The sequence below is a fragment of the Sapajus apella genome, unplaced genomic scaffold (genome assembly GCF_009761245.1).
Source record: "Sapajus apella isolate SASKATOON/1434 unplaced genomic scaffold, GSC_monkey_1.0 scaffold6, whole genome shotgun sequence".
Lineage (NCBI taxonomy): Eukaryota > Metazoa > Chordata > Mammalia > Primates > Cebidae > Sapajus > Sapajus apella.
In genome coordinates, this window is record NW_022436946.1 from 41,322,575 (window position 1) to 41,334,587 (window position 12,013).

The 12,013-nt window shown below is 36.0% G+C and overlaps 1 protein-coding gene across 2 annotated transcripts in view; it reads right to left on the minus strand.

The window, feature by feature from the left end:
• The window catches only part of AFG1L (AFG1 like ATPase), a 221,210-nt gene that overhangs the window by 139,895 nt on the left and 69,302 nt on the right, over positions 1-12,013 (minus strand). For both annotated transcript variants that reach the window (XM_032275100.1, XM_032275099.1), the window contains one exon: positions 3,312-3,411. In XM_032275100.1, coding sequence (XP_032130991.1) covers positions 3,312-3,411 — 100 coding nt within the window. The remainder of the gene's footprint in view (positions 1-3,311; positions 3,412-12,013) is intronic.

A 12,013-nucleotide genomic window follows, 5' to 3' on the forward strand; every position in this document is an offset into this window, starting at 1 on the left:
GATCACCTGAGGTCAGGAGTTCAAGACCAGCCTGGCCAACATGGCAAAACCCCGTCTCTACTAAAAATACAAAAATTAGCCAGGTGTGATGGTGCATACCTGTAGTCCCAGGTACTCAGGAGGCTGAGGCAGGAGAATCTCTTGAACCTGGGAGGCAGAGGTTGCAGTGAGCCAAGATCACACCACTGCACTCCAGCCTGGGCAACAGAGTGAGACTCTGTCTCAAAAAAAAAAAAAGTTACAAAACCTAAGTTCTAGTCCTTGTTCTGTCATTCACTAATCATGCGATTTGTTTTTAATTTACATATAATAATGTAACTTTTTTAGCCTACAGTTCTATGAATTTTTAGCACATGTAACTACCACTACAATCAGGATACAGCAGTTGCATCCTGAGGCTGCCCCTTTGTAGTCAAACACCTCCTCACCCCAGACCTTGGCAATCACTGCTCCATTCTTTGTCTTACAGTTTTACCTTTTCCTGATATGCTTAGGCTCTCTGAATTTTTTCCCCCACAAATAAAATTATACACACACACACACACACACACACACACACACACACACACATCATCTTCGTTACATAAAAATATTAAGTTATTTATGATGATTGTCTGCTGTGGCTAAAAAACCTGGTATATGACAAGCATCCCATCCCTTCCACAGTTTATATTTAGAAAAGGCTTTCTCTAGGTTTGTCCAATTTTTGCAATTCTGCATCTTGAACTTTCAGTCTTCTCCAGAAGGGTGGCTCCAGCTCGGATTTCTGCAGGCTACCCTAATGGACGAGTAGCTTTGTTCACTCCTAAAAAGCTAAGAGCTGCAAAACATTCCTTAACCCCTCCTTGTAGCTGTCCTTCCTCAGTTAGTTAACCACATTGCTGTAGTCTGAGCAGTCTAATTATCCTTTCAGCAATCTTTGCTATGGGGCTTCCAAAATTTTTCTAGCTCTTTGCTATTTATGAGCATAGCTCATCACTGAATGTCTAAAGGTAATACTGATGCCACTATCAAATCAACACATCAGCTATAGTAGAGACAAGCCTCACTTCCAACTAGATAGATGATCTAATATTAAAAAGCTCACTCCTTTGGCTCCCTTAGCATCCCATAGGGTTGCTAACATTAGTAAATCACAAGAATGCTGTGTATAACATTACATGGATTTTAATAAGTACATCTGCAAAATTACTCATAATTCTTTTGTAGTATAATGGATGAGGTATAACTATAATTGTTTGAATAACTGGATCCAAAAAGTGTTGATTAGTTAATTGATGTCTCCCTCAGATAAGGTCTCCAGTGGATTGCTACAGGTAACTTAATTTAGTTCTATCTGATTTACACATTTTAATTAAGGAAGGGCTGAAGATATAGAAACATGATTACCAAATGGATAAATGTCATAGTAGGGATAGCCAAAAAAAATTATGTTAGAATCTTACTTCAAAAATACTTCAAACATACTCCATTTGCAAAACAAAAATAAATAAAAACAAAAATTAAAATTAAAAATACTTTAATAAAAATCAATAGAATGGAACAATGTAGGCTAAAAGCTGAAATGTAATAGGGAGAAAAAGAAATCCACTACACAAACATAGAATGAGAGAGACCGTTTCACAGCAGGCTACATAATAAGATCTGGGTCTGTCAGTAATTTTAAATTCAATATATACCACCAATGTGGCACAGCTTACTTTTTTAAAAAAAGTTCCCACTATTACATTACAGACTCACTAATGAATTCCATGTTACTAATTGCAATGGTTAATTCTCAATCTCATTTTCAGCTTGTAGCAGCATTTAACAGAAGTAATCATCAATCCTTTTTTGTACTACTTTTCTTTTCCTCACTTGACACTCTCCTGGTTCTCCTCCTACCTCACCAGCTGCTCTTTTTTTCCTGCCTCCTTTAGGACTGATGACTGCCAAATGCATCTCTCCAGACCAAACCTTTCCAATGAAGTCCAAACTCTCTTATATGCATCCCCCTTGTCATCACAGAAACCCCTACCTCCACCTTCCTATCCAAATCTGCTTTTTCCATAGTCTTCCGCATCTCAGTCAACAGCAACTTCATCCTTCCAATTGTTCAGGCCAAAACCTTTGAGTCCCTCTTGATCTCTCTCTTTTTTCATATCCTAGATCCATTCCATCAGTAAATCCTGCTGACTCTGTCTACAAAGTATATCCAAAGCCTGCCCACTTCTCACCAGTTGACAGCTCCATCACCTCCCCTTGAGATTGTTGCAGTAGTCTCCTAAACGGTCTCCTTACTTCCAACTCTGAAAGCCCACACCCACATTCTATTCTCAACACTGCAGCCAGAGAGATCTTTTTAAAACATGCAATCATCCAATGTTCATTCTAAGACTATTTCCTGAGAACCATCTATGTGCAAGACAGTTATAGGTGCTGAGAATACATTTGAGAACAGAAGAGATAAAAATCACTGCCCTCATGAAGCTTTTGTAACCTGGAAGGCAACAGACAAGAAACCATAAATATAATAAATAAGTAAATTATAGGTTCATAGTGCTATAGGTAAAAGAGAGAGCAGAGTAAAGGGAAACAGTAACAAGAAAAAAGGGATGTGTTGTAGGTTCAAACAGGGAAAGAAGTCTAGGCTTCACTGGCAATGTAACTTTTGAGCAAAGACAAAGGAGGTAAGGGCTTAGCCATGTAGATATCTGGAGAAACAGCACTCCAGGCAAAAAGATGTTCCCATTAAGTCTTTCAGGAAATATTTTCGGATTCTTAGACCTTTAACTAAGTACATGATGGGCTGAAAGATGCAAGATTTTAAATTTGTTGTTTTTAATCTAAATATTAGTTGTACTTTAATTTTTAAGTACTTTTCTAATAAGCCACAAGTGCTTTTTTAGACATTATAATTTAAGTGAAGTATTAGAAACTATTCATGCAAGCAAGCTTTCGGTCTTTTTCTAAAATTTAATTATGAGTTTCATCTTTCATTTAGTTGAGTTTCGTTTATGGCCCATAAAAAGCAGTCCAAAAGGCCTGCATTTTTTGATAAGCAAATATGACATATCTAATATTTAGGGGAAACAAACAAAAAAACAGCAAGTATACCAAACATGGGAATCAACTAGCTTTGGCTTGATGAGAATATAAAACTTTTCAAATACAAATACCAACTGATTTTTCAGATTAAGCCACTTATAAAATTAGTAACAAGCAAAGTAATCAGGTTTATGAACACAATAAACTTAGTAAAAATTACGGATTTTGAAAAGCTTGTTAGTTTCCACCTAATTGGATGAGACTAGCACAATGTTTGTTTTTACCTTCCGGTGGCCTGTTGGATGTTGCCACAACGACGACCCCGTTTTTGAACAGATTTTCAAAAAGCTGTTTCAGAATCATGGCATCAGCAATGTCAGTGACCTATTGACAACAACACATTTGTTTTATTTTAATTTCACTTCTCTAACAAATTTGCTAATGGAGCATCTTTTTTTTTTTTTTTTAAGATGGAAGTAAATTCCAAGGGAAAAATTCTAATTATCATCATGAAGAAAAGAGTAGATAATTAAAAGCATGAAACACTGTATAGCAGTCCTTTAAACTTGACTCTTCTTTTTCACAAGCCTATCATTTCTACACAAATTACCAAATGGTTCTATGATAACTTCTTTTATAGAAATACAGGTGGAAAGCATAGATAATTATCCTAAACATTTAGGAAGTCTAATTAATTAGAACTAACATGACCAATACCCTCCTCCTCTTCCTACCCATTTCCCACACCCCCCCAGAAAAAGAGAGATGAAAAAATAGTAATAATAAAATACACAGGCTGTTTGAGATTTCTAATACCTTTCTGGCAAAGGTCCCTGGAAAGGTGACTTTAAATGGTCATGGGCCTTTAGAAATAAGGACAAGTAGCCAGTGAGACATAATCAGCTGCTGTTGAAAATAGAATGATATGACATAGATACTATTGTGCAATTGTTGCACAAAACAATTCAACAGATGGCCCATCACAAAAATAAGCAATTTCATTGTTCTTTTTAAGTGCCTTCTATTACTGTCCATGAATAATCAAAAGGCACTGCAGTCACTTCCAGCACAGCCAGCCTCTGCTAACCTTCACAAACACAAATATTCCTTCTACCAAAAAAAAAAAAAAAAATCTTTCAAGAATGGCTAATATACTCCCTTAAAAAATAACTTGTGACAATACTAGAAATGCATAATACAGATAAAACTATTCCATCCAAGTTACGTTACAGAGAAATATAACTATTGATCTTTCCTAAAATTATTTTTTAAATTCAAGTTACAAAGTAAGCTTTATGATGTAACTTTTTCTAAAGGCTTTTAAAATTCACAAAGAAAGACAACAATTAAGGAAGGAAGGAAGCTGACTCCAAAAATAAATGTGTAATGAAGACTGACATCAATCATTGCAACTTTCCCTAAGTATTAATAACATGGGCTTTAATACTCCTAGTGTAAAAATGTTTTGATCTTTCTTTGATAGCACATTTCAAATAATCTCAGGATAACTTGCTTTACATATATCCGCAAGATAGAGTACACTGTAATTTTCAAACCCCATTAGAGGAAATAGAAATTGGTGAATTCTTTTAATTAAATCAAAATACTAAAAGTTACAAACTGAATGGTTATAGCACAATTAACAATAACCTGGGTTGCACAGGTCTAAATCACTTTTCTCTTTACAATGAATATCTTAATCAAAGGTTTAATTATTTCTTTCCCACCTGAACAAAATAAAACAAAACCATGAAATAGGGATGTACAGTTGTTGTTTTTTTTCTGTCTCAGGTTCTTAACTAAAAAACTGTCAAAGATTCCTTAAATTAAAAAGACTTCTGGAACTTCAAAAATAGTGAATAAATGAAAAGGAAAGTAGTGCTGATATTATTTAATTTGGAGTTTAGGATCACTGTCAAATTTGGCTTCCGCAAAAGCACTGACAGAGAAAGTCCTTTTCAAATGCTTGAACACCAGTGGCATTTCTGATGAGAGGACAGAACGAGCTTGCACATTTTAATAGCAACTGCACTTTTAAATTACATTGCCAATACACTGACTTTTAAAAAGACTGATATCAATGAAAGGCTTCCCGATTTTAGAGAATAAAAATGGTCATTTGACTATATCATTAATATTTCTGAAAAAAATGTAAAAAAGCTTTTGTGCCCTTGGGTTTAGAAAAGTGAAGGGACATTTAGCTTATAACACAATGCAAAGGTTTAAACTGAAAGTTGAAGAAAGCAAACAGTAAAGGCTTGTGGTTGAGTTACAATTTGCTGTTTTTATATTTCAGAACGTTTTTGCCCTATCAGAGTAAATGAGCTTGGAGAAGCTATGACTAATTAATAAAGCAGGAGTCACTTGGTGTAGCCGGGTGCCAATGTATACTCTTTTGATCTTGTCCCTGCACTTGTTCGGCCTTGCCGGGGAACAGTAATTTTACAGTATAAGTGAACAGAAGACAATTGGCCACACATTCTTGGAGAGCTGGCTTTTTCAGCACCCAGCATTTCATTACCACCACGAACAAAAGAGAAGGCTACAGATTACCAATAAGGGTAGTCTGCTAATACAGAGAGTGGAGACATTTCATTAGCATTAAAGAGAAAAGATTTTTTTTATAACCTAGAGTTGCTTTCCATTATGACTCACTTAAGTAAAAAAGAAAAAAAAAAATCTAATGGTTAATTTACATGTGTGAGTGCTTGAGTCTCAGTCATCCACTGATTGGTACAGTGCCATATAATGACTGACAAACATAAGCATGCATTATCAGTAATTAGGATTAGCACAAAAATAAGCACCTATTTTTTATTAGCAGTTTTTAATAGCTTTCTTCCTGTTTCATACAAATGGTTAAAACTATTTTTTTAATGATATTGATAGCTTATAGAGGAGAATTTTGCATGATCTTCTGCTCATCAGAATTATTTTTTTTTTCTGGACCCATATTAGTAAAACATCCATTCAGTGTCCCTCTCAGAAGAGATATGAAGAAATAACATTTTAAAAAATCAGTTTTTCTCACTATTCTGATGTCTTCAGAATCATAAACAGTTTAACATGTAACATAAATATTCCAAGAGGAAATAATAAAGAGTCTAAGGAAAGCTCTGAAGACAAGCTATTATTTATTTCAGTAATTAAAACATACTTTTTAAAAAACCTGTTCAAACACATTTTTCAACCAAGATAAGAACTGTCTATCTAACATCTCAGGTAAAGCTGAAATACTTGAGGGTAGAGGGTGGGAGGAGAGGGAAGAGCAGGAAAAAGAACTATTGGGTACTAGGCTTAGTACCTGAGTGATGAAATAATCAGTACAGGAAACCCTCGTGACACATGTTTATCTACATAACAAACCTGCACACATACCCCCGGACCTAAAATAAAAGTTAAAAAAAAAACTGAAATACTAGAACTATACTTAGTAAGGAGACTAAGCCAATGAAGAACACATTCTGCAAATATAATCTGAATGCCTATCAAAACATAATCTTTAAAATTTCTTAAATTCAAGAGCACAAAAAGGAGTCTATCCATGTTTTTAAGCAGCAAAAATTCCCATTCATCTCCCTTGTAAAATAAATATATTAATTAACACCACCTAAAGGCCAATAACAACTAGCTAAAAATCAAGGCTACCAATACAATTCCATTTTTAAAGTGAAGTGGTGATTATAGACATACTATCACTAAGAATAAAGTGCCTTAAAAATTCTTTTATAATAAATCAGCAAGTATTGTATTAGGCTTAATAGACTTAAGGATAATTTTTAGGCTCCATCACTAAAACATCTACCAAAACCCCATCCAGCTCTAGAGCTGTATATTTAAACACATAATACAAAGACTTTATATACCAAGGAAAATGTATATATAGCATAGCTGTAACTGGTAAACAAGAGCATTAGTGCTGGACTTAAACTGTTAGTTACCAGCTGTGTGACCTTGGTCACGTTACTAAACCTCTCTGACCCTCAATTTCTTCATCAATGCAACAAAAGCAGTAATAATACCTACCTTGCACTGTTGTTATGAGACATAAAGTAAACTCTCACGAAATGAGGTACTATTGACTTTGACTATTTCCTTTGTATGGTGTATAGGCTAGTATTAATATAATTCTGTATTATTAATGCATAGCTATGTAGAATTTTAGCTGTAGCTGGATTATATTTAGCATTATAGAGTTATTAAGAACATAGGTACACAGAAAAACACTCAATAAACAGTAACTAATATTATAGAACATACATAGTAGATGGAATATAAGCATTCTAATAAATAAATAAGCAATACCTCAAATAGTTCATAAATGATGGATTTAACTAGTATGCAAACAAACATGAAAAAAATCAACCATATTATTTCCTAAAGGAATACAAATTAAAATAAGCCACCACTTTTTATGTATTAAATTAGACAAAAATGTTCAGATAATTCCGAATGATGACAGGAAAATATATGGGTTGAGGTTATAATATACCTTGGGTTCTGTAAATGCTGACTTTGCTTGAGAAATACTATTATATGTAAGGGGAGTGGGACTCAATAGGGGAACCACTTCCATAGTTTTCATTTGGTATTAGATTCATTCATTCATTCACTATTCATTCTTTCTCAGACACTGTTCTAGAAACCTGAAATACATCAATTAATAAAGATTCATGCCTTCAAGTTTATATTCTGGGAAGAGACACAGATAAACAATAAACATAGTAAATAAGTAAATTATATATAATATGTTAAAACGTGATTGTATGATATGGAAAAAAGGCAGGTAAGGGGCATGGGAAATCTGGGGGTCAATGGCAAACTGAAATTTTAAATAGGGATTGGAAATGGGCCTTGTTAAGGAGGTAATTGAGCAAAGACAGGAAGAAACGAGGGAGTTGCTCTTAGGAATATGTAAGGGTGTGACGGAAATCACACAGCAAAAGTTGCTGGCTAAGCATTAAAAGTAGAACCCAATGGCTCAAGCCTGTGGCCAGAGATAAGAGCTTAGAGGCATAGCTGTTGCTTACAAGATGGGGCTCCTCACTTTTTCTGCTGCTTCCTTTACTTTAAACGAACCATTCAGGCTTTTGCTCCCAAACATAGTGACCTACATCCTTTTCCTATACATATATGTGTGTATACACACACACACACACACACACACACACACACACACACACACACACACACGCTGTTAGTTGCCACACTCTCTCTCTGCCTGACTCTTCATTCCTGCCTCCTGTGACTGGGGATGGAGGACTGCCCTTCTGACTAGTTGCTCCCTCCCCGTCCAGCATCTGTAAATAATCAATCTTTAAACTTATTTTCTTTTGTAGTGGTGTATTGAATTGCACCTTCCAGCTGAAGAACCAGGGTCTGCCCCAGGCAGGATTTTCCTGGGATGCCAAGAACACAACATCAGGCTCCCAGGGCCAGAGCAATCTTCAGACAGGCATAAACTGGACCAGGTCAGACAAGAGCCACAAAATTATCTGCCAGTATATCAGACAACCACACATTAGGCCATCCTCCAGGTGAAAGAAGTATCCTGTGAAAGGCACATGATAAACACCTATGTCCAGCTCCCTGCATTTCCTATTAGGGCAGAGTTACCAGCTGTTCTGGTGCTAGAACCCAATTTAGGTGGGGGCTCTCAGAACAGAAGGACTACTCTGTGCAGAAAGAATGCCCAGTGCAAAGGCTCTGCTTGTTTGTTATAAATTGTATGGATGGTGGGGATCAGAGTGTTGGTGCAGCAACATTTTGGAGTATATTTCACCCTCTTGAATTTTAGGGGAGGGAGATAAGTAGAGATTTGAACTTGTGATCATCTAATTTTGGTATACTGACGAAGATTCTTTAAGACCTGTGGAAGATAGTTCAGGATACTGAAACTAGCAGAGATCACTTCTTCCCTTAGGGGGCACACTCTTGCCCTTCTATTTTCACTTTCTGTGGCTCTTCCAATACTGGGTAGATGCAAATATCAGCCTTTTCCTGCATGCAGCAGTAAGCTCCAAGGTTCCAGTTTGGAATTGTAAAGGAAATGAAAGAGCAAGACTATTAACATTTTGCATTCTAGGACATTCAGACCAAACTTGCTCAGGGGAATAGGGTCTCCCATGCTGTCAACTCTAACAAATAAGAATGCTATATTATGCAATAATTGGGAATGAAAAAAAAAAACCCTACACTAAAATTTGGGATAAAATGAAAGCAATCAATTTGGCATTGTCTTGTTTTATCATCTCTGTGCATGTTTTCTTCAGAGCCCTGTGGGAAATAAGTAGTTGGTATAATGACCAACTACTAACTGTGGTTCCTTAATCTATGAAGAAAATAAGATTGGGAACGGTAGGGAGCAATGAGCGAGGCTGAACCTGTAAGACAGAAGGTCAGAGAGGAAGCAGAAGGGTTTGAGCAAGGGAAATGACACTATCTTATATAACAGAATATTTTCCCATTGGAGTACAAACCCTTTTAAGTTGTGTTTTCCGTTTCCTATGGCCAAAAGCATTCCTAGTAGATATGTCATCTTTCTCTTCCTGGGCTTTAGTTCATTGATTAATTCTCCTTCCACCGGAGGTAACAGATTTCATATTAAGGAAAGTGACATTTCCTCATAGTTCTTCTTACCAATGTTTATGCCATCTTTTACAGATCATAGGGAAATACCTCTCAAAATAGCAGATAGGAGCAAAACATGAGTTGAATAGTTCTATTCTCATTAAGACTGTTTGCAAGAAATAGGCACCAGAGATCCAGCTGAAGAAAAGAGATTTACTTGAAACTCCAGAATGGGGACAATACTGATGGCACCTTATGGGAACTGGAGCTGGGGATTGGCTTGGAATTGGAGGTTGCTCTGGAGAGCTCAGCAGCTGTCTAGGGATCACCCTAGTACTCCTTCTCTTAAAGTGATTCAATTACATTCTATATCTCTTTGTTTCTGTTTCATTACTAAGAGGAGCTTCCCTCTGTGACATTTAGTTCAAATTCATGAGAAAGGGGCTATGACTGACCCATTCTCCAAGCCACACCACACAAGTCCAAGATTGCTGGCAAGCTTGTGGATTAGCTACTCATAGATCAGCTGTCCAGGCATGGTCCATTTAGCTGTGGGACAGATAGGGCTCTGTCTTGTGATAGGGAATAAGGGCCTTTGAGATGAATGAGTCGATGAATGAATAAATATCAAAGCAATCTGCACAGGGCAGGCAGTAACAGACATCTCTATCACATCTGCTTTCTCTGCATCAGCAAGCAACATTTTATAAGAGCCTGTCTCCCCTGGATCTCTCTTATACTCAATATGCAATCTGAAAAGTCCTTTTTGTGGCCTGCATTTCTTTTGCAAGACTCAGCTCATTTGGAACATTAGTGTCCTGATAGTTGTTTTTGTTTCCTTCTTTCTATTTACATATCAACCTTTGGAAATCTGAATCCAATGGAGTATGTCAGCACAACCAGGCAGGTTTTTGGTAGGACTTCACTATCAAGGTGGTATCATGACTCTTGTAAGCCCTAGGAACTTTTACTTTCATGAGTCCCATCCTCAATTAAAAAAACATTACATCTATGTTGGTATAAGTACAAATCTAATACAGAATAGATAGATACAGGCTGGAGTAATTATTGTTATATTCATTTATGTCTTCAAATTTTAAAAGAAATTAAAATATTTTCTTGATCCCTAAAAGTATCATGAGCCCATGACACTGTGTCTGCTGCACCGACTGGGCAAGGTGCCGTGCTTGCTCTGTATCTTCTCTAGGATCATCTGCTTTGCACAGCCAGAATTTCATAGCATCCTAACCATCTAAGTCTTGCCTTCCAATAACGCTTATGCCATAAAAACATGTCAATCATTTCTCTGAAAGTTTTGAAATCTACATTTTTTAAGTTAAGGGTAATGATTTTTACATGATACCTAGGAAATTCTAATGCCTTTATCTCTCTCATCTCTATATGGAGATATCAACTATTTTGTAGAATTACATGAGATAAGGATGTAAAAATGCATTGTAAACTATGGATCATTTTACAAGGCTGAGTATTAATATGCCTCTTAAAAATTAATTTCAATACCTTAATCGAAAATGTAACTATGCCAGTTCAGTTTTATTTAGAGATATTTTGGTTAAAAGGCTAGCAATAGAAAATCAAGAGAAATAGCTCCTATTGATTCATCACTGACTTTTGTTCTTGAAAGCAGTATAACTGTTAACTTAGAGCTTTTTCAAACAACTCAGCGAGGCCCTTTTTCTGCAAAACATTGATGTGGTTAGTATGTCTCTTCAGAGTGGCAGGAGAGCATCTGTTCTTTTCCACAAAGCCTTTCCTTGGAAGACCTTTGCAGTTCTAAATACAAAAGTGGTCCAGTCTGTCTTAATATGACTGAAGGAAGAAAGAAGCAAAGATCCCTCTTCCCCAGATGGTTTAGTGTAACAGCATTGCTGGTGAAAATTCTTTCTCCTCCATCATAAATCTAGACTATTGTTAGGTATGTGTACCAGTTGCTAAAGCAGACCAGTCATGCATGATTTGGGATAAAAGCATCTTGGCCATAGCATCTTCCCACTAATTCGGATTATAAAACACAGAAGAACAGGAAATAACTCACTACCAATTTAAATGCATAATTTCAGGGAATCCTAAAACTAAGAGAAACTTTAAAAGTTCAACTAAGGCAATTCCCTCCCTTTATCACAGATACGTATGTTGTGAGGCTTAAATGAGATGAATCACTTGTTCTTTATATAACACTTTTTAAAAATACTCGAACATCTTTAAAGACATTGTTTTACAATAATTACATTATCTTTGTGGTATAGGGGAGATGTACAGTCATCTACCAAAATTTAGAGGTGTGCAGACTTTTTCTATAAAAGACTGAATAGCAAATATTTTAGGCTTTGCAAGCCACATAAGGTCTCTGTTGCACTTTCTTCTTTTTCTTCTTCTTCTTCTTTCAGCTACCTTT